Genomic DNA, 23,285 nt, shown 5'->3' on the forward strand with positions numbered 1-23,285 from the left:
CAAAATTTAAATATTTAATTTTGTTAATTATAGAAGGGAATTGTTATTGGCACTCAAAAAATCTCATTTTGCACTCCAAACTTTCTATAATTAGAAAGAATAATAGACTTGTGAGGAGTGTAGAATGAGATTCTTGGAATGCTAATAACAGTTCCCTTATAGAATTGTAGTTATTAACAAAGTGTGATTTTCCGTAATTAGTCATTAAAAATTCATAGACCTTTCGAGGTCAGTCTTAGTATTTTCAAATAGAGCTCGATCTCACGAACGTGTGATAAAAACCATTTGCGAAACAGAGCTATAAAGAAGTTACGAGCATCGGTAATCGGTTCAAAATAGTAATTTTGGGACTTACTATAAAAAGCAAGTCCCTCTTATTTGGAAGGGGACCAATCAGTGTAAGTAAGGCAGCAGCCAGGTCAGATTTCTCCATTGACCCGTACACAACTAGGTTCCCTAACTAGACTGCTGTAGAAAATCCGTCAGTTTTTTCGGCAAAGCACATCCACCCGTCACCACCAGACAACTCAGGGTCACTCCCACTTGCATTTCCACCCAAACCTGAGCGAATATGGTCCTTATTTCACGAAAAATAGAGCCATCAACTTCTTCAAGCTCACAGTGGCAATCTCACCATTTATGAACATTCCAATGTCGTCCACCACCATTATCCGAATCCCCTGGACCCCACAAGCAAGACCCAAGCAAAGTTTGAAGAGTTGGAGTTCAAGTGACGTCACATCGACATGTACCCATTTCTAGGGTTTTTTTGCCTTTTTTCTTGGTTTTCAAGCATTTTCCGACATAATCGAACTTCGATGAAGGTATAAATATTACTCATCTTTTCACGATATTCATTTTGATATAATTTGAGCAATTTTGGTGTTAGTTGAATTTTTTGGCGAGTTGTGGCCACTGGCCGCCGCGTGTTGCAACACATAGCTTGAGAAATCACTTGGTCTTTTAAGTCTAAATTCGATACTCTGATTACATATTTGACATTTGTTTGATGTAATTTGTGCCATTTTGGTGTTAAGTGAATTTTTCAGCGAGTTGTGGCCGCCGACTGCGGTGTGTTATGGCGTGTGGCCTTAGAAACCACTATGTCCTTTTAGGCTAAATTTGATACTCATATTTCACTAGGGTTCCGTTGAGTGTTCTAGATACCCTACTTCGTCTCAATTTCATTAAAAATTTATAGACCTCTCAAGGTTAGTCTTAGTATTTTTAGATAGAGCTCGATCCCACGAACGTATGGCGAAAACCATTCGTGAAATGGAGTTATAAATAAGAAGTTACGAGCATTGGAAATCAAGTCCCACTTATTTGGAAGGGGACCAATCAATGTAAGTGGGGCGGTAGCCGGGCCATATTACTCTATTGACCCGCGCACGACCCGGTTCCCTAACTCGACTGCTGTAGAAAATCTGTCATTTTTTTTTTGGTGAATCACATCCACATATCACCACCAAACCACTCAGGGTCACTTCCTCTTGCGTTTCCACCCAAACCCGAGCGAATATGGTCCCTATTTCACGAAAAACAGAGCCATCAACTTCTTCGAGTTCAAGATGGTGATCTCACCATTTATGAACATTCCGACATCGTCCACCACCATTATTCAACTCACCTCGACCCCACAAGAAAAACCCAATCAAAGTTTAAAGCGTTGGAGTTCAATTGACGTTACATCAACGTGTACCCATTTCTAGGGTTTTCTACCCTCCTTTCTTGGTTTTCAAACATTTTTTAGCTGAATTGAACTTCAACGAAGGTATAAATATTACCCTCTTCTCATGATATTCATTTTGTTATAATTTGAGTCATTTTGGCTTTAGTTAAATTTTTTGGCGAGTTGTGGCCACTGGCCATCGCGTGCTGTAGTGCAAAGGCTGAGAAACCATTTGATCATTTTAGGCTAAATTCGATACTCTGATTACATATTTGACATCCGTTTGATGTAATTTGAGCCATTTTGCTGTTGAGTGAATTTTCAACGAGTCGTGGCTGCTGGTTACCGTGTGCTGCAGCGCGTTGCCCTAGAAACCACTTGGTCATTTTAGGCTAAATTCGATACTCATATTCCACTGGGGTTCCTTTGAATGGTCTAGATACCCTGCTTCGTCTCGATTTCATTGAGTGTTCCAAAATCGTATTTCGCTGAGGTTTTGTTGAGATACCCTGCTTCATCTCAGTCCCGTTAAGTGGTTTGGAATCGTATTATATTTGAGTTCTGTTGAGTGGTCCTAATACCTTACTTCATCTTGATTCTATTGAGTGGTCCGGATACCCTACTTCATCTCGATTTCATTGAGTGGTCCGAAATCGTATTTTGCTGGGGTTCTGTTGAGTGGTCCGAATACCCTGCTTTGTCTCGATTCCGTTGAGAGGTCCGAAACTGTATTTTGTTCGAGTTTCATTGAGGTCCAAATACCCTACTACGTCTTGACTCCGTTGAGTGGCCCGAACACCCTACTTCGTCTTGATTCTGTTGAGTGGGTCAGAATTGTGCTTTGTGTGTATTCCATTGAGTTGGTCTATAATGCAGAAACATAGAAGTTGCCTAGGTTTATACAAGTGTTGTAACTCAGGGTTACAATGCTATTTCTTTTGATTTCAAGCAAGGAAATACGGCAAACCTTACGGAGGTTAGCTTTATTAAACTTAGTGAAGTGATATATAAGTTTAATGGTTGATTAACTTAATTAAACGTTAATAATATGCATCTTTGATTCAATTATTTGTTGTGATTGTAGAATTGTTGTTAGAAAACAGTGCAATACAGGTGAAAGATGAATGAAAACCCTGGTTGTTGAATGGTTGACGTTCATAATATAGAATCTAGTGAACTATGCTCGTTAAGTTCCATTGAGTTATACTGAAGCTTTATGTTTCTTGTTAGTGAATACAACAACAACAACAACAAAGCCTTTTCCCACTAAGTGGGGTCGGCTATATGAATCCTAGAACGCCATTGCGCTCGGTTTTGTGTCATGTCCTCCGTTAGATCCAAGTACTCAAGTTTTTTCCTAGGGTCTATTCCAAAGTTTTCCTAGGTCTTCCTCTACCCCTTCGGCCCTGAACCTCTGTCCCGTAGTCACATTTTCGAACCGGAGCGCCAGTAGGCCTTCTTTGCACATGTCCAAACCACCGGAACCGATTTTCTCTCATATTTCCTTCAATTTTGGCTACTCCTACTTTACCTCGGATATCCTCATTCTCAATCTTATCCTTTCTCGTGTGCCCATACCTCCCACGAAGCATCCTCATCTCCGCTACACCCATTTTGTGTACGTGTTGATGCTTCACCGCCCAACATTCTGTGCCATACAACATCGCGGCCTTATTGCCGTCCTATAAAATTTTCCCTTGAGCTTCAGTGGCCTACGACGGTCACACAAACACGCCGGATGCACTCTTACACTTCATCCATCCAGCTTGTATTCTATGGTTGAGATCTCCATCTAAGTCTCTGTTCTCTTGCAAGATAGATCCTAGGTAGCGAAAACAGTCACTTTTTGTGATCTTCGCTAGATTGCTCCGGTCATTAGTGTGGATAAGTATATAAATGGATAGAGATAGGAAAGCAAACACAAGATGTACGTGGTTCACCCAGATTGGCTACGTCCACGGAATAGATGAGTTCTCATTAATTGTGAAGGGTTTACACAAGTACATAGGTTCAAGCTCTCCTTTAGTGAGTACAAGTGAATGATTTAGTACAAATGACATTAGGAAATATTATGGGTGAATGATCTCGTAACCACGAAACTTCTAAGTATCGGAGTGTGGTATTGTCTTGACTTGCCTTATCTGTCTCATAGGTAGATGTGGCATCTTCTCTGGAAGTACTCTTCCTCCATCCAAGGGTGGTATCTGTAACTGGTGGAGATGCACAAGGTAATGTATCAATTTCACTTGAAGCTTACTTGTAGTTTCAGGCTTGATCAAGCGCGATACAAACCATGTAGTAGGAGTCCCCCAAGTCGCCGAGCTAGGGGATCTGCTGAAAGAGGTGACAGACAAGGTAAGCAATCAGAGCTTCGGCTGATTGTTCACATTCTCCCTATCTTGCAGGCAGCATGAAGGATAAAGAGAAGAAAAATAAGAAGAGATGATATGGGATACTTTTGCTTTTGAAGAAGTAACTTTCCACAGGCTTATTCTTGAACTGGGCTGGAGGGTTTTCTGGTTTCCTCCAGAGTATAAGGCCGACTGAAGAATTTGAGGGTCAAAACAAGTCCATCAAATCTAGAGTACGTTCGACCCTGCTGATATGGGATACTTTTGCTTTTGACAGAGTAGTGGATGTATCGGCACGTGTGCTATTACGCTTGTCTCCACATGCTTCCTTGTATCCTTCTCACTTGCCCTATCTGTTCCTCAGGCAGATGTGGTATCTTCCCTGGAAGCATAAGATGTTGAAGATGAGTACTCGAGAGCAATGCCAGGTAAGTAATCAGGTAAGGGGTTCCAGGCAGTCAGTTCCTGGCTGGAAGCTTGATTCCAAGTGCTGACTGATTGCTCTCATTCTCCTTGTCTTGCAGGTAAGAACAAGGCCAAAGGAAAAGACAAGGAAAAAGCATGATATGGGATACTCTTGCTTTTAACCCTGATGATATGAGATATTCTTGCTCTAGTATAGCTTGTTTACAGAGGTGTTATCGGGGGGAAAGAAAGCTGAATATTTTGAAAGGCTTCGTTGGGAGTGCCCTCTCAGATAAGAGGAAGGGTTGAGCATTTTTGCAGGTCTGCCTGTCCGTTGGGGATGGAGGTCGACATATATAGGAGTCTCCCTAACATCAAGTAATAATGCTATTCCTTTACCCTGCTTGGTCATAGCACGGTAGTGGGAGCTGCCAGCTTCACATGTTTTAACTCTGTCAGAGCACTTTGAAAAAGTGGTCTGTGGTATCTGGAAAGCTGATGTTGCGTGTGAAGATTACAGACAAGCTTTATCCAAGGAGATCCAGCTCTTGAAGTTGGGAAAGTGGTGCCTCTTCGGTTTTTGAACAAGCAATCCTGTCGGGGATCTAGCTCTCGAGATTTGGAGAACGATGCCTCTTCCATTTTTGAGAAAACAATCTTGCTGGGGGTCTGGCTCTCGAGATTCGGAGAGCGGTGTCTCTTCGATTTTTGAGAAAGTAATCATGTTGGGAGTCTGGCTCTCGAGATTCGGAGGGCGGTGCCTCTTTGATTTTAGAGCAAGCAATCTTGTTGGGAGTGTTTTCTCGAATATGAGTAAAGGTTGGGCATGTTTGCTAGTCTACCTTGCCACGAAGCACAGAGGTTGACACACAGGGACTTTCCAATTATCCAGCAGTGGTACTGTTCCTTTACCCTCTCTTCGATTTTTTAGAAAGTAATCATGTTGGGAGTCTGGCTCTCGAGATTCAGAGGGCGGTGCCTCTTCGATTTTGGAGCAAGCAATCTTGTTGGGAGTGTTTTCTCGAATGTGAGTAAAGGTTGGGCATGTTTGCTAGAGGTTGACACACCGGGACTTTCCAATTATCCAGCAGTGGTACTGTTCCTTTACCCTTGTGGGTAATAATATGGTAGCTAGACCTTCAAAATTTATGTGTCTAAACTTTGTCAGTGTTGTTTCTTTGCTATTCTTTTACCCTTCTTGGTCAGAGCGATGTAGTGGGAGCTACAAGCTTCACGTGTCTCAACTTTGTCAGAGAACTTTGGCAAAGTTATCTGTGGTACCTATGAGCTACTGTTGCGTGTGGGAAGTGGGTGATTGAACAATACGATTCATGTGCTTTCTACTTCGCCAGAAATCTTCGACAGAATGCCCATAATTTCCGCAAAGCTGAGTGTGCGTGTGACAGGTGCTGACAAGGCTGGAAAAGTAGGTGCCTCTTCGATTTCTGAGATTGGCCCTCGTGGTCTCTGAGCAGCCCAGCCTTTGAGAAAGCAAGCCTCTTCGATTTCTGAGATCGACCTTCGTGGTCTTTGAGCAGCCCAGCTTTTGAGAAAGCAAACGCCTCTTCGATTTTTGAGATTGACCCTCGTGGTCTCTAAGCAACCTAGCTTTTGAGAAAGCAAACGCCTCTTCGATTTCTGAGCAGGCGCCTCTTCAATTTCTGAAGCTTCGTCGAGTGCAGATTTTTATAGGGGCTGACATTAAGTTCCAAAGCACACTTGAATATCCACCAGTAGAAGCTCCATTCTTGCACTTCTAAGATCTTGATTTGTCCGACCTCTTCTCTCTTCAACACCTTTGAAAATGTATGGCCCCTCCGACCGTCGTTTTGACTTGAACCTTGTTGAAGAGGCAGCCTCGCCTTCTCCAGACAACATATGGCGCCCATCCTTCGTCTCCCCTACTGGTCCTCTTACCGTTGGGGATTCCGTGATGAAGAATGATATGACCGCTGCGGTAGTGGCCAGGAACCTTCTCACTCCCAAAGATAACAGACTACTTTCCAAATGGTCTGATGAGTTGGCTGTTAAGGATTCTCTGGCTCTCAGTGTTCAGTGTGCAGGTTCTGTGTCTAATATGGCCCAACGCCTATTTGCTCGAACCCGTCAAGTTGAATCATTGGCGGCTAAAGTGATGAGTCTCAAACAGGAGATTAGAGGGCTCAAGCATGAGAATAAACAGTTGCACCGGCTCGCACATGACTATGCTACAAACATGAAGAGGAAGCTTGACCAGATGAAGGAGTCTGATGGTCAGGTTTTACTTGATCATCAGAGATTTGTGGGTTTGTTCCAAAGGCATTTATTGCCTTCGTCTTCTGGGGCTGTACCGCTTAATGAAGCTCCAAATGATCAACCTCTGATGCCTCCTCCTTCTAGGGTTCTGTCCAGTACTGAGGCTTCGAATGATCCCCCTCCGGTGCCTTCTCTTTCTGGGGCTCTACCGACTGCTGAGACTTCTCCTAAGCAACATTTGTGAAGGCTCCTTCTTGTTTGTTTATTTTGACTCAAGTATATGTACATATATGTAACTTATCGGGGGTATCAATAAATAAGCTTTCCTTCATTTCAGCGTATTGTGTTAAATACACCAAAGCCTTCTTCGCTAAGTTCTTTGAATTTTCTTTTGTTGAAGCTTGTATGTTGAAGCTTTGTGAGTGGAGCATGTAGGTTGAGGTAGTGTTCCCTTAATTTCCCGAGTGAGGAAAACTTCTCGGTTGGAGACTTGGAAAATCCAAGTCACTGAGTGGGATCGGCTATATGAATCTTAGAACGCCATTGTGTTCTGTCCTGTGTCATGTCCTCCGTTAGATCCAAGTACTCTAAGTCTTTTCTTAGGGTATGTTCGAAAGTTTTCCTAGGTCTTCCTCTACCCCTTCGGCCCTGAACCTCTGTCCCATAGTCGCATCTTCTAATCGGAGCGTCAGTAGGCCTTCTTTGCACATGTCCAAACCACCGTAACCGATTTTCTCTCATCTTTCCTTCAATTTCGGCTACTCCTACTTTACCCCGGATATCCTCATTCCTAATCTTATCCTTTCTCGTGTGCCCACACATCCAACGAAGCATCCTCATCTCCGCTACACCCATTTTGTGTACGTGTTGATGCTTCACCGCCCAACATTCTGTGCCATATAGCATCGCCGGCCTTATTGCCGTCCTATAGAATTTTCCCTTGAGCTTTAGTGGCATACGGCGGTCACACAAAACGCCTGATGCACTCTTCCACTTCATCCATCCAGCTTGTATTATATGGTTGAGATCTCCATCTAATTCTCCGTTCTTTTGCAAGATAGATCCTAGGTAACGAAAACGGTCGCTCTTTGTTATTTCTTGATCTCCGATCCTCACCCCTAACTCGTTTTGGCCTCCATTTGCACTGAACTTGCACTCCATATATTCTGTCTTTGATCGGCTTAGGCGAAGACCTTTAGATTCCAACACTTCTCTCTAAAGGTTAAGCTTTGCATTTACCCCTTCCTGAGTTTCGTCTATCAACACTATATCGTCTGCGAAAAGCATACACCAAGGAATATCATCTTGAATATGTCCTGTTAACTCATCCATTACCAACGCAAAAAGGTAAGAACTTAAGGATGAACCTTGATGTAATCCTACAGTTATGGGAAAGCTTTCGGTTTGTCCTTCATGAGTTCTTACGGCAGTCTTTGCTCCTTCATACATATCCTGTATAGCTTGGATATATGCTACTCGTACTCATTTCTTCTCTAAAATCCTCCAAAGAATGTCTCTTGGGACCATATCATACGCTTTTTCCAAATCTATAAAGACCATGTGTAAATCCTTTTTCCCATCTCTATATCTTTCCATCAATCTTCGTAAGAGATAGATTGCCTCCATGGTTGAGCGCCCTGGCATGAACCCGAATTGGTTGTCCGAAACCCGTGTCTCTTGCCTCAATCTATGCTCAATGACTCTCTCCCAGAGCTTCATTGTATGACTCATTAGCTTAATACCCCTATAGTTCATGCAATTTTGTACATTGCCCTTATTCTTGTATATAGGCACCAAAGTGCTCGTTCGCCACTCATTTGGCATTTTCTTCGTTTTCAGAATCCTATTGAAAAGGTCAGTGAGCCATGTTATACCTGTCTCTCCCAAAACTTTCCACACTTCGATTGGTATATCGTCTGGGCCTACTGCTTTTCTATGCTTCATCTTCTTCAAAGCTACAACCACTTCTTCCTTCCGAATTCTACGATAAAAAGAGTAGTTTCTACACTCTTCTGAGTTACTCAACTCCCCTAAAGAAGCACTCCTTTCATGTCCTTCATTGAAAAGATTATAAAAATAACATTTCCATCTGTCTTTAACCGCGTTCTCTGTAGCAAGAACCTTTCCATCCTCATCCTTGATGCACCTCACTTGGTTTAGGTCCCTTGTCTTCTTTTCCCTTGCTCTAGCTAGTTTATAGATATCCAACTCTCCTTCTTTGGTATCTAGTCGCTTATACATATCGTCATAAGCTGCTAACTTAGCTTCTCTCACAGCTTTCTTCGCCTTTTGCTTCGCTTTTCTATACCTTTCACCATTTTCATCGGTCCTATCCTTGTATAAGGTTTTACAACATTCCTTCTTAGCCTTCACCTTTGTTTGTACCTCCTCATTCCACCACCAAGATTCCTTTTGGTGTGGGGCAAAGCCCTTGGACTCTCCTAATACCTCTTTTGCTACTTTTCGGATACAACTAGCCATGGAATCCCACATTTGGTTAGCTTCCCCCTCTCTATCCCACACACACTGGGTGATTACTTTCTCTTTGAAAATGGCTTGTTTTTCTTCTTTTAGATTCCACCATCTAGTCCTTGGGCACTTCCAAGTCTTGTTCTTTTTTTTTCACTCTTTTGATATGTACATCCATCACCAACAAGCGATGTTGATTAGCCACGCTCTCTCCTGGTATAACTTTGCAATCCTTACAAGTTATACGATCCCCTTTCCTCATTAGAAGAAAATCTATTTGTGTTTTTGACGACCCACTCTTGTAGGTGATCACAAGTTCTTCTCTCTTCTTAAAGAAGGTATTGGCTCTGAAGAGATCATATGCCATTGCAAAATCCAAGATAGCTTCCCCATCCTCGTTTCTCTCCCTAAAACCATGGCCACCATGAAAACCTCCATAGTTGCCTGTCTCCCTGCCCACGTGTCCATTTAAATCTCCTCCTATAAATAACTTCTCCGTCTGAGCAATTCCTTACACCAAGTCTCCAAGGTCTTCCCAAAATTTCTCCTTCGAACTCGTATCCAACCCTACTTAAGGTGCGTACACACTAATCACATTGATAAGTTCTTGTCCTATTACAATCTTGATTGCCATGATTCTATCTCCTACCCTCTTGACATCTACAACATCTTGTGTCAAGGTCTTGTCCACGATGATGCCAACACCGTTTCTTGTTCTATTTGTGCCCGAATACCATAGTTTAAACCCTGAGTTTTCTAGATCCTTTGCCTTACGACCAACCCACTTAGTTTCTTGTAGGCACATAATATTTATCCTTCTCCTCACCATAACTTCTACTACTTCCATAGATTTTCCCGTCAAGGTTCCTATATTCCACGTTCCTAAACGCATTTTGCTCTCTTGAACTCTACCCTTCTGTCCTAGCTTCTTCACCCTTCCCCGTCTTATAGGATCAAAGTACTTCTTTTGTGTGTCCCGTGTAAAGTTGATAGGAGCATATGCTCCCAAACAACTTTGAGTGGAGTCGTTCGAAAAGAAGTTTCTATAGCCCCCTTGCTCATTTAACACTGCATCCGGGTGCCGATGGAGATACAGCGACCCTTGCTCACTTATCACTGTGCTCAGGCCACACAGTGCGCCACTTATGGGTGACGCCTTAGCTTTAGCGCGATTTCGTTCTGGATTCATTTTCATAAAGATTCGACGTGATCATGGAGTGCCGGCTGTCGACTACCTGACGCCCTCCCCCTCCTCCTTTATCCGGGCTTGGGACCAGCAATGTAAGATAAACTTACACGGCGGAGTTTTTCTTGTTAGTGAATGCCTTGAGAAATTTTAGAGCTTAACAAAAAGGATGAACCATGAACAACTTGATCCAGGCTTCGGGTATGTAGGCAATCTAACATAGAGATTAGATGCACCCATGATATAAAAGAAAAGTAATTGTGTTGTTGGACATTTGATTTGTATTTTGGTCATGTCTCGGAGGTGAGACACAATAGATGAACGGGTATGTGGTGACGTCATGTGTTGATCTTGAACGTATCTTGGGATTGAGACGTGACATAAGATCTCCTAATTATCTTTGTGATATAGAGCAAAATCAAGAGATATTCAGATTGGAATATGCTCGGGATTTTCATGGGCATTTTAGTCATTTTGAAGAAGAGAGAAACATAAGAAAATGCAAGCATTCATAGATCATAATATTCTAGTTAGGTCTTTAGGGCAATCACGTTAGCCCTAAGTCTTGGAAAGCGAAAACAAAAGGGACAATTAGACATACCATAGCTAACCCAACAATCTTCGAAGTTCAAGACGTGCAAGGAGGTTCAAAGCCTTGGTTCGTGTTTGTAACTTCCACACAAGAGGTATAAATTTCTATTTTATCGATAGTCTTCCAACAGTATTGGGACAAAGCGTATTAATGAAATACAGAGGTAGAAGCAACAACGATTTGCTCTACCAAATTCATCTTGTGGTTCAAATTTCTCCTCTGTTCATTAACAAACATATTACAACTCAATCATGGAACTCTAACAGGGGAGGGCATGGTAACCCATCGTTGTTCAGCACATAAATCATTCTTTCCCTGGAGAACCATAAACATAAAACAAAAGAAAATGCATGTCCATGATCTAATCTCTAATTATAGAAAAAGGTAAGTATATCTGAACAGAAGACGACACTGGCAAAAACAACGGTACAGGGGCAATTTAGACAATGGAGGATATATGTTATCTGCAACCATTTTTGTTGTAGTGAGCTTCGGCACTCTAGGAAAATCGAAAGTAGCCTCAATCTGTTTGTTCCAATTGTTGATGGTGTGAATATAGAGGGAAAAATTCAATACATATTTATCTGAACACTCATGCACTGATTAGTTCAAGTAGCCTCAATCTGTTTGTTGCAACAGGACGTGGAAGTCAGATCTTTGGTGGATGATGGCCGGTGGATCCACATCAGATAGGCTGATATCAATGAAGGATGTGCACATTTCTTCCATCGAAAAAGGTATGCTGGAAATCAATTATGCAAGCCATTTTTAGTATGTAACTCGGATCTGGTAGTGTTGGAGATTGTGTGTGAGTAGAGGCTGAATTCCATAATTCAAATCTTTAAGAAGATAATGCCTAATATTATATTACCTGGAATCAACGTCAAGCAGGAAGGAATTATTGAGCATGTTCATGTTGATTGAATCCTCCGCCATCATAACTCTCATTTGTCCAATAACCTGACGCAACAAACAAATCCCCAGATGGAGAAAAAAATGGGATACAGTTTACACATCTATATAACTCAGCTTTAGTTCTAGCATATATGCGCTCTCATGACAACTCAATTTAGCAAACAATGATGCAAAATTAGTTACACTCACGTCTGAAGATAATCCCTGGGCTCCATATTTGTCGTCCCAGAACATTGTTCCAATGCGATATATTTGAGGGATGCTGAGTATCTGATAATGAAGTGAATATCTCAAAATTAATAAGTCCTTAATCGATTGCTATTGGAATTAATTCATATCATACCTTATTTTCTTTCTGAAGTAACTTTGCAAAAGTTTGTCAAGATAAGGAAAAAAACTTCAAGAAAAAATAGTCTCCTATTGAGTGCTAAAAATAACAAGTAAATAAGATAAGAACTAAGATAAAGAAATTTCGTTCATATGAAAAGACAGGTGGAGTTACCGGACACAATTCATTTGTGATTTCATCCACCGATTTCTGAGTTTTTTGGTGCAAAACCTGCTTATGTCAAATGAAGAATACTTATATGTGCATAAAGCATTACGAATTATTCTGGGTAATACATAAGAAAATAACAGAGCAATATTCGCTTTGTGACGTAAGGTAAAGAAACGAACCAAAAATCTGACAGCCTGCCTTATGTGTTGAAGCTCATCCCAGGACGATCCAGCAAACTGTAAAAGTAGAAAACTATACGAGTAAATAACTTTTCTCATTTCCTCGGTTAATTTGTTAGCATTTGTAAGACCATACAAAGTTTTCGTGCCTGATCTGTTACTTTGAGACACCACTGTTCCAATTTAAGCAAACCTGCTTTCAGAAATTCTCCATTGCGAAATGAGCAGCACTCACGACGAAGCAATAAGCTGCGAGAGAAAGGATTTAGTAAATTTATTAGGAGTTGCTAAACTTTTATCCTATTCAATTGTTTGAAGTATTAAGTGGGTATCAAATTGTTGTTAAAGTTTATAACCTGTTAAAGAGCTGGACATTTATGAATGAGAAAACTTGAGTAAACATTTTCCTTGCGATCATAGGAGAGACCTGAAGTAGCAGCAGTTAATTAGTTGATACATACAATATTTGAACTAGAGTATTTTAAAAATTAAATTAAATTTAAGCTTACATGATTCATAGACAAAATATCTAAGGTATGATCTAACTTGTTGACAGTGCTTTGCCAGTGCGTGTTCAATGGTGATTGTTTTGCTCTTATATTTGAATGTATAGTTTTGGACGAGCCTCTCATTGACTTGGCTCTTGTAGATCTCGGTGCCTGTTGATGTATATCAGAATTTATTTATTTCACGGGGCAATCTTGGTCTGTCATGTAATATTGTGGGTTAATTAATTAATTAATTATATGTATATATATGCTCACCTGAATGCACAAATTCAAGAATGGGCTAATCTCCTTCTTTAGAATGTCACGGATGGTCCCATAAATTTTCTCGACAAATGCAGTTAGATGTTGCTTGAATAACAATGCTGGGTACTTGGCCTGCACTTTTAATTTCCCGTTGGGCTTTCCAGCCATTCCACTGTAGCCACTTGAAACTCCCATAGTAATGGAAGATGAATGAAAACCCTGGAACCGTATTTACTGTGTCACATGGTTGTCACTTTTCAATGCCCTAAAGAATATATCTGGATGTGAAAGCTTACTTGTGCCGTTCTATTTCTACCAAATATGGTAGCAGGAGAAGTTTGGTTACGACGTGAAGCTGAATCAGGTGCACTGGTTGCCTTGAGTGTACTTTGTACAAGAAATACGAGGGTACAAGTTGTTGAAAGCCAATATGCCAGATCATCGATATTGTTCTGACTCTTAAAAGACATTTCACATTTCACTTTGATCAAATAGTATGCATATCAAGTTGATCATGTTTAATATATATGTATATATGTATATATGTTGGTTGAAGAATGAAGGCTATTACCTCTACCATAGACCGAATTTTGTGAATAATCCTATCAAATATGTTTGTTTTCTCTGCTTCGAAGGTTCTCCACTGAACCAGTGCTTTGTAAATAATACAGGCAGCGACAGGCCTCTTCTTGTCAAATTGTCTGTCTTCCACAAGACACTTAACAAGCACATCAAGATTTTCCTGTTTATAGTTCACGACAATATACTTGTATTAAATGGAAGAACAAAGCATCTTCTTTTTACTTCTTTCAAGCTTTTCTCTTATTCTGAACTTTCTAAATACCTGCTGCCTATCCGTGAGGGATCTTTGTCTAGTAAGGTGGGACACAACAGGATCTGGCTCCTGAAAGAATGTTTGCATCATTAGATCGAGTAATTTTGTACACATAATAATTAACTTATCCTATTATTACTCAGGAAATTTGGTAATATTTGGTCCAAAGCTCTTCCACTTTCCCAATGCCATTCTCAAAACTCTGTACTATCAAAGAAAATCATTCACAAGAAGAATTTTCCCAAAAAAAAAAGCGATGAATGAACAAAAAGGTGATATAAAGAACTATGCCTTTACTAGTGGCTGAACCCTCTCTGGATTAGCTTTTTGCTCCACGACTACAGCCTTGCTGTGAAGTAATTTATTATCTGATTCCAATTCTGCCATCTTACTCTTCAAGCTGGACAAACACGAATAAAATATAAGAATTGTACTCAATGTATATCTTTATAACTTTGATAAAGTATTTTTCATTTGATTATCGACTCACTAAATGCTTCAAAATTTCCAGTTGACTATGAGTATGCTTCTTGTAAAGGTTAATGGTTCATATTCGATGGAGCAACCACTTAAACTTTTTTTTTTTTTTTTTCATTTGCAGAAAACTTGGGCAATCATAAGATAGTAAAAATTATAGATTATAAGATTCTACCCATCCACAAGGTGAAAATCTTTAATAGATTGCACATTCTTACATTCTCAGTTCTTCTGAGAGCTCCCCATTTGCTGATGGAACAAGAGCCTGTTGGCGTAGCACCTGATTTTCAGACTCAAGACTTGACAAGTTCAACTGTAACCTGATTAAGAAAAAAAAAGTTTGTCAACCACAGTTTATATTGATAGAGACATTCAAGAAATTACTCAGCTATACGACAAAAATAGAAGAGCAAATATACAGGATTACCTTTCAATAGTCTCCTGAATGTGCACTGATTTCAGCCGTGCTTCTTCTGCCTCCTCATGCCTTGCTTTCCTTTCTTCTTCAATTTGAGAGTGATTTTCTTCAAATTCTTCAAGTTTCTTCTTCAGGTCACTTAGCTCACCCTAACATCCGGTATCCAATATCAGTTGTATGAATATAACAGATGTGCATGTACCCACACGCAAATGTAGTATTTACATACACTTCATTTAGAATCCGGCAGCAATCTCTTGTGATCACCTTGACATTCCATGTATCATTATTAATTTTCCTTGTACTGGTCAGGGTTTCAATTACAGTGCCAGTCCCTCGTACCACCAAGGTTTCTAAAAATGAATAAATTAAAAAAGATGGATTTGTTTGTATCCGGATCATTATCGACATACTTACTCCGCACAGTTCCAATTCAGTATTTCGCTTATGTAGTTTTTGCAAGATGTAGTGGTGTAATAAAACTTAATTTTCATTCATCCAAAATTAGTTGCTGAACATTTGTATTTGTAATTTTATTTTATCATTCAATCAATTAGAAAAGTATCATAGGAAGCGAAGTTGTTAGGTTTTACCTGTAGTGCCTCATTGCGGCTTTCCAGTATTTCTAGTTTGGTGTTATCCACAACTGCCACCTCTTTGATGACCGGGGGAGCTTGTTTAATGGCTAACTTTGCTGCTTCTTTCTCATGGATGATTGCTGCATGGGCTTCATCTATTTGCCTTTGCATTTCATGCAAACAATGTTGCAACTTTGCAATTTCTCTTCCTTTAGTTTCGTCAAGATCAATCTGCAACAAGTTGTTTGTAAATTATGTGTATCAACTTGCTTATGTATGAACGAAATCCATGCATCAAGGTTTGACATTCCTCCAACCACCCCTTCGTTGTTAAATTTCAGAATCAACATGACTGGAGTAACAATGTTGTTATTCATCATACGACCAAATAGCTAGCATTACTAAAATATGATGTAGCAAAATATTAAAGCAGTACAGAAATATGACGTATACCCTCAAGTGCTTTTCAAATTCCAGTCGCCATGTTAGCTCTTCGACACGCTTCTCCAGCATGTCTTTAGCTGCCTTAAGCGCTCCTGTTTCTCTCGCAGCCTGCATCAGGGAACCATTTTTAATCTTCCCAGTTTATTAATTTTATTGAAATAGTTCAATACTAATTATAGGTGGATAGTAAAGCTCACCATCCTAAGCTTCCTAAGCTCCTTCCTTGCTACCCTTGCTCTCCAGAGACATTGAAGAGTTAGACTCGCCTTTTTCTGGTGTTTATATTCAGAAAGAGCTTCAAATCTTCGCCAAATAGTCTGTCAGAAGAAAATTTGGTAGATTATTCAAAATTATAAGCTTAAAGTTACAGAATGATTTCTCGGAAAATAAATTGTTCTGTAGCATTACTTATATGATTTCTCGGAAAACTTTGTAGGTTTAGTTCACTCTATAAGTAAATCATTATAGAGATCTGTTATTTTCTGCACAACTCAATAATATTATTCTTCTTATCCTTATAATACGGGATATATTTTTCCAAGTTATCTATCAAGTTCTTTCCTCTTAGTAAATATGGAAAAAAGAACCACTCGACATTCTTAAAATGCATTTAGTTACGTACTCTACCATTTACTTTTACTTTTCTAATTATTCCAAAGATTCCGAAATTCTCTGTATGCATAGCTAAAGTTAAGTTTCGGTGGATTGTCCCATCCAGAGCATTTATGACCTGAATAATTTTTGCAGCCTTGGTTCTTCTCCTGTTTTGATGATCATTTCGGGCCACCATAGTTCGTAACCCGGTTTGGATGGCAACTGCTGCTGCCTGCAATTTTGTGTAGGATATTCTGGCTTTGTGAGCACGTAGACGTTTTTGTATTCGGATTGAAGCAGCTTCCTGTCTTATTTGTTCATACAACTTGCGCGCAAGTTGTCCTGTTTGAAGAAGAGGAGACAGAAAACCATGTCGTTCCAACCTTAGAATATTTCATTCTATCATTACTTCCAGATGCCATGCACCGTACTATGGTAGTAGGAACAACATATTACCTCTCCAATGTTTCTGCAAGTGAATAGCAGCCCTTCGCAGGGCAGTGAACTCCCTTCTGGTTAGACGTGTTCTGATTTGCCTTTGAATGCATCTGGCAGAATTAACCAAAACTTCAGTTCTGCGTGCATCTAATTCAGCCATCTGACCAGCTCTAAGAAAAACCTTTGATTTTCCAATCTGTAATAATCGTCGGAGATGGTGATGAACTTTTGCATAACACAAACAAAATAATGCGTTGTATTTGGTGAACCACATATAAGTTTGATGTCTAAACCAACCTGGTATCCCTTCAGTCGCATCCTGTTACAGATGGCAATGCATGCTGATTTTTCATCAGATCTGCACAGGAAATAAGTGGGGAATGACAAATGAGACAACGTCCTGAAGCTATAGCTCTGACACCGTATTAGCCTATAATCTCAGTCTTGACTTTGAGGTTCAATGCTGGTACAACTGAGAAATAGATAAATCAGAGCAAACAGAGTGATTGCTGGAAATTTTTATGTACCAACCCGTCCATAATATCAGGAGCCAACATTCCAAAGCGGTCGAGGAAATCATCAAATGTTCTTTTTGTTGGATATCCAGCACAACTAATCCTAATAGCCTCCAGCACACCCTGTACAAGTACCGTTGGAAGTTGGAACACACATTTCTCATTCTGTCTGTATTGTTTATGTTTTATAAATAAATTCAAACAATCAAAAAAAAAAAAAAAAAAAAGAAGAAGAATAACAGTCTTGATGAGCAGAGTTAGACTTTACTCACCCCACACCTCAACTGGTTTAATACGTTGGCATTCTCAAAAATTCCAGGCTTCAAAACTGTATTTGGCTTAACACATCTGATATAATGTGGTTCTGTTGTGCTAAGTGTCTCCATTAAAGCTTGCAGTTGTTGCTGCATCGTGTCAATTTCGATTCAGATTTTCAGACTCAAGTAAACGCATCTATGAAAATCTGGATTACCTTGAAACGGGTGCCTATGGAAGAAAACTTGGATTGTTTTGAAGTCTCCTCAGGCAGTGGAGGGAATAGATTTGCGACAAATGAGCAGTTCGAGGCATTCAAAAGAGCTTGATGTTCTGCCACTACGTAATCCTTGTTTTTATCAAGAAAATGGTCTGTTTGGTATGTCACCTGTTGACAAATCTACATGAAGAGAATCCAAAATAATAATTTTCATTATGCTTGCTAGGTGTTCAAGAATGTTCTTACATCTCCAGCATAGTGGTTAACTGTGAAGTCTGTTCGAGCAAGTTTTGGCTTTTTAAATCGCTTGTGTCCTTTATATGTCTGATACATCTTCTGTGCAAATGTCTCATGCGTTGACTTGGGAAACATACTGCATATATGTGAAATGAATTACGTGGTCGTATATGCACTGACTTAGCAGCGATCATTCATGATCTTTATTCAACAATTTTCTTATAAAAGATTTTAGCTTTTCTTTGATTTTTATCGGAACAGGGAACGAGTTCAAATATATATTTATTATTTGAGTTATCGTGTAACACCCTGCTGAGTAGTATTATGATTAATCAGATGAGACTTAACGAATTAGATAACCATATTATTAGGTAGATTATATGTGGTAAGTGTGCAATAATATATCAGAGGTGTAACGAGTAAGAAGATTACATACCATGCTTCATCGAGAAGGGCAATTATGCCCCCAGGCTTCTGCAAGAAGGACATATTGTTACAACAATTTCGAGGTTAAAAACTTTGCTGCGTTTACATACAGAGCTGTATTAAAACTTAGTACCCTCTCGATAAGATCCAAAACATCCTGGTTATCTACAAATTCTACATAGCTCCAGTTTATTTCATCCTTTGTGTACTCTTCTTGCTCCATCTTGAACACATGCTACAGTGGAAGATGCTTATCATATATAAAATAATCTCAGTCGGACTAGGTTTAAAGTCTAAAACTGTATCTAGAAATGCCTGTACCTGATTAAAATGTTGTTGCAGCTTTTCATTTGTTAGGTTGATACATAGCTGCTCAAAGCTACCAAATGAAGCATTATATTAGGTCCTTAATATGTCTAAATTAATGAATGTAAATTGTACAACAGTTTTATATTTACTCAGTATAATTGTTTCTTCTGTTAAGCTTTTTCTACCATGATTATATATGTATGTACCTGTTGATCTTGAAGCTTTCGAAGCCATAAATATCAAGGACTCCTATTAAGCTTGATGAGTTTGGATCCTGACCAATTGAGTTGTTTATCTTATCCACAATCCTGCCATAGATTAGGAACCAATAGCAGGCTGTAATAAATCTTTAAGTAATAGTGAGGTAAATAAATACAATGGATAAGTCTATTTCTTCTTACCAATCGAACAGTCTGGAGTAGACAGTCTTCGCCAGGGCATCACGACTTAATGTAGCTGAGTCTGGATCAAGAGGTTTTGTAATGTTACCATCAGGAGTCACTATTACACGCTTGCAAAGCGAGTCTTCCAAAGACTTGTTATCACACCTGAAAAAAAAAAAATAACCATGTTGGAAGACATTAGGAAGGCATCATAAAAAACATTCAGGTCTTTCCAAATTGATCAAATTAAGTTCTAACATGAGTAGCTCTGCAGAAGTTTGGAGGTGAGAGCATGATTTATCATCTTTTAACTTGGAAGAATCAACTTCGTCCCCTTTGATGAAGTCAATGTTCCCAAGATGGAGGATTGCAGCAACCACTCGGAATATGGCATCCTAGAGAAGGATTGATTACTATAATTAATTTATAGATATTGGATAGAGGAAAGATCATTAATTGTCTGCAGTTATTGTACTTATACAAGCCATGCGACTTGCTACGGTCACTATATACCTGCTCTTCCTGGCTGATCCCAACAACATCCATAGCATTTCTGGTCTCCAAATACTCTCTTGCGTCATCTACATTTGCAACTTCATAGCAGGAGGATTGATTAAGATAATGGAAAGTTCTCGGGTCTCCTAGCTTGTACCTCTTCACATCCTGTAATAAGAATAACATTTGTCTGCCATGAAGAAAAACATATACATAGAGATCGAGAGGGCTTCTTAAGAGCAATCCCTCTTTTGTGAAGAAAAAAACAAAAGGATTTCTCGACGACTATAAAGGTCGTACCCAGTGCACAAGGCTCCCGCTTTACGCAGGGTCTAGGAGAGGTGAATGTCGGCTAGCCTTACCCCCATTTATGGAGAGGCTGCTCCCAAAAAAAAATCAGCCAAATCAGCCAAATCAGAACTCATTTAGTTCTCTATTTGTAATAAACATTACTTTATTATAATTTTTGTGATGATCAAATGAGAGCTGTTTTCCCATCTGGATAACATTTGTGTTTTGTCAATTACTTTACAATTGTAGCTAGTCCATGAGATTCGAACTCAGGACTTCCTCCATTATATTGTAAACTGGATACGACTAAGCCAAATCATTTTGCATTGAACCACCGTTCATGTGAACCATTGATAAAGTTTATCTTTTGTAGGAATATGTAAGATTGATTTGGATTAACAATCAGAAAATGTAATGTCACAGTCACACACACCTCTGCTGGTGCCGCACAAAGCATGTAAAAGCAATGGTAGTTTCTCTCTGGGTCAGAGACTTGGCAAACACGTGATCTTTCAAGAAGATATGTACGAATAGCAGCTCCAGAGATTTTCCAATGCTTATCAAATTGGATCTCTACAAATTTACCGAAGCGACTGATACAAGCATCATGATTTATAATTAGCTTGAATAGAAATGGGGAAAGCAGTATAGCAAGAGAAAACAAAAGATACATGTGAGAGAAATTGATCTAGTCAAGAAAGAGGTAACAAATATTATTTCACCTCGAATTGTTGTTTTTCACAGTTTTGGCGTTCCCGAATGCCTCCAAGACTGGGTTGGACTGAAGAAGTGGAAATATTTACACTTCACAATGTAGTTGCATAATAGCATATATAACGATTTAGGAAACTCAAATCTTTTCCTAGTACCTACGTTCCCAACATGAATGGAATATCAGTATATAATCAGTCTCACTCTCGCTCCATTTGGGATTGCAAATGTAGTAGAGAAAATACTTAAACTGACCTCTAAGACCTGTTGTTCCACTGTTCTCCCTTCTGTTCCTGATCTGCCTCCCATGAAGGCAAGATATCTCATGAGCATCTTTGTTGTCTCTGTTTTACCAGCACCACTCTCCCCACTGACCAGAATTGACTGGCTTCCTTGTTCATTGATCATTGCCCTGTTGCACCGAACGGAACTAGCCATTTAACGTACTATATTTTTTTTATCAATAGCTAAGGACTATCAATTAAGTATGCATGGTCAGGGTGTCTGAGATGACATGATGGAAACCATAACAATTAGCTAGTGTAGTTTTCAGGGTTTATTATAATTATATACCTGTAACAAGTGTCTGCAACAGCAAAAAGGTGCGGACTTAGCTCCCCAAAAGCAGTTCCTTTGTACTGCTCCATCATGTGGGTGTCATACAAGTGTGGTAGTCTCCGGAATGGATTCACCGCTATTAGGATGTTCCCAGTGTATGTCTGGTTATATCATATCACTGACTGTCAGGCAACTACTTTTTACATCCATGTTATCTGATTAATTCAAACTCATTGCTAAATAAATTCAATGCATATCTCCTATATGTTCATGAGGTAACTTGGCTCACATATATCTCATTGATAGAAAACCGACAGGCTAAGTTATGCAGGACTCCCGGCTCATGGAGGTAAGCCAACTTAGTCATGTCGTCAACGCCTGCTGGTGGTGCTTCTGTGTCTTTTGGGTACATACTGGACATATCTGTAACCATCTGAAAGTGAACTCAATGACACCATTAGTTATATACAATTCATAGCTGTTGAGAAAGTGCACTTGAGGCATCAATTATAAATTAGAATTCGGTCTGTCTGGCAGGATAATACATTGTCTTAATTATATGGAAGGCAGTGGGACCCTGGGGGTTTTCCTGTAAACCAAAGTTGTTCTTATTCTTCTAGGGAACCATTTCAGGTGGAGGATGCAGGCACATTGGCGAACTGTATAAATCTTTGTGTTCTTGTTGTGTATATATATTGCTTTGTGTGGTCTGGTTGGTTGTTTTCTCGGCGGTTGATTGCTTTGTCTATGGTTGATTGTTCGTGTTGTATGTTCATCAAATTCATAATATGGCGAAGGCTTAATTATAAAACACACCCCTGAAATGTGGGGTGAATTTCATTAAAGAACACATATCTTCAACTTTTTCACACTACCACTTAATGCTTTAAAATGCTAACAATTCAACCCACTTTTGTCTAACTATGCAGGCATCTGGTAACTGTTTATGAGAGAGTGACTTGAATTGTTAAACTTCATCTACTTTGGCCTCATTTGGTATAGAGGATTGGATTGGAATGGATAACCATGTAAATTCAAGGCATATTGAAGGAAACTTCTCCCTTCTAATCTATTCATTTTTCTTCTTGTTTCTGATCGTTTTTACTTGATTTTTCTTGCGTGCTACTCTTTTAGTATGTATGTATGTATATATAAGAATAAAAGTGCCTAAAGAGAAACTCTAGATGCATGGTAGTACTGCACTTCTCATAGTATATTTATGGTTTGAAATTCGTCATCAATCAAAGAAAGTGATTGCTGAAGGAACCAATAATATTTAATGTGGGAGGTGAGGTCATAGTAGCTTACAGTCTTCCCGTTTGTGGTAATAATGGTGGCATCTCTGCCATGAATTTCTTTGACTTGGGCATCAATCCACGCAGCCTCTGAATCCTCTGCCCAAACATGTGATCCAACTATGATGTTTATCGGAGTTCCCTGAATCAAATCATACAGCAATTCAAGAAAGATAATATTTATTTCATAAGAGAATGCCAGTGAATATACCACACACACACACACACACATACATGGAACAAGAAGATGAAGAAATATCATGAGAAAGAAAGCTTCATTACCATATCTGTCAGGAATCAAGATCGATCGATTTATCTATCTATCTATCTGTCTCCCTATCTATGTGATGGTCGAAATTCAATACCATTGTTTGCAGAGAGAGACAGAGAGAGAGAGAGAAAGAGAGAGAGAGAGAGATTACTGCGTGCGTGATGTTGTTAAAGAATGTTAGGATTTGAAGGTATAGAGAAAAGAATGTTGAAAAGAAAATCATCAAAAGCAATAGAATGAAGGAAATGCGAGTGGACCACTGCTAGTTGGTAACTCTTAA

General features: G+C 39.5%; 1 protein-coding gene and 1 long non-coding RNA gene across 4 annotated transcripts; one reads left to right on the forward strand and one right to left on the reverse strand.

The window, feature by feature from the left end:
- The first annotated feature begins 1,361 nt into the window (after positions 1-1,361).
- Positions 1,362-11,835, forward strand: LOC126584560 (uncharacterized). The gene is made up of 2 exons (XR_007610032.1): positions 1,362-1,774; positions 11,550-11,835. It is a non-coding gene; the product is annotated as an uncharacterized LOC126584560 (long non-coding RNA).
- On the reverse strand, positions 11,006-23,285 carry LOC126584487 (myosin-12). Of its 3 annotated transcripts, none has more exons than XM_050248849.1 (39): positions 23,017-23,285; positions 22,748-22,876; positions 21,729-21,872; positions 21,455-21,600; positions 21,137-21,293; positions 20,893-20,951; positions 20,604-20,763; positions 19,898-20,047; positions 19,643-19,779; positions 19,403-19,549; positions 19,208-19,309; positions 19,014-19,071; positions 18,826-18,927; positions 18,703-18,740; positions 18,276-18,402; positions 18,027-18,197; positions 17,827-17,958; positions 17,571-17,677; positions 17,337-17,397; positions 17,058-17,235; positions 16,738-16,943; positions 16,205-16,324; positions 16,017-16,115; positions 15,579-15,794; positions 14,995-15,134; positions 14,786-14,887; positions 14,382-14,490; positions 14,100-14,159; positions 13,827-13,997; positions 13,552-13,713; positions 13,268-13,474; positions 13,013-13,162; positions 12,860-12,930; positions 12,653-12,752; positions 12,504-12,560; positions 12,328-12,387; positions 12,015-12,095; positions 11,782-11,870; positions 11,006-11,652 (listed from the first exon to the last, which is right to left on the reverse strand). In XM_050248849.1, exons 1-39 carry the CDS (start codon positions 23,017-23,019, stop codon positions 11,529-11,531), a joined length of 4,632 nt encoding a protein of 1,543 aa, XP_050104806.1. In that variant the 5' UTR covers positions 23,020-23,285; the 3' UTR covers positions 11,006-11,528. The 3 variants fall into 3 exon arrangements, with proteins under 3 accessions (XP_050104806.1, XP_050104813.1, XP_050104808.1); XM_050248856.1 differs by having other exon boundaries at positions 12,328-12,384; positions 13,552-13,707; positions 23,017-23,283; XM_050248851.1 differs by having other exon boundaries at positions 12,328-12,384; positions 23,017-23,282.

This window comes from Malus sylvestris, chromosome 2 (genome assembly GCF_916048215.2).
Source record: "Malus sylvestris chromosome 2, drMalSylv7.2, whole genome shotgun sequence".
Classification (NCBI taxonomy): domain Eukaryota; kingdom Viridiplantae; phylum Streptophyta; class Magnoliopsida; order Rosales; family Rosaceae; genus Malus; species Malus sylvestris.

What these genes read in the sequence shown, in the direction of transcription:
- LOC126584487 (XM_050248849.1), bottom strand. An exon ending in TGCGACTGAAGGGATACCAG is followed by an intron (nt 17,236 to 17,336) that starts GTTGGTTTAGAC and finishes CGATTATTACAG; the next exon opens with ATTGGAAAATCAAAGGTTTT. An exon ending in ATTCAGGAGACTATTGAAAG is followed by an intron (nt 14,888 to 14,994) that starts GTAATCCTGTAT and finishes TTTCTTAATCAG; the next exon opens with GTTACAGTTGAACTTGTCAA.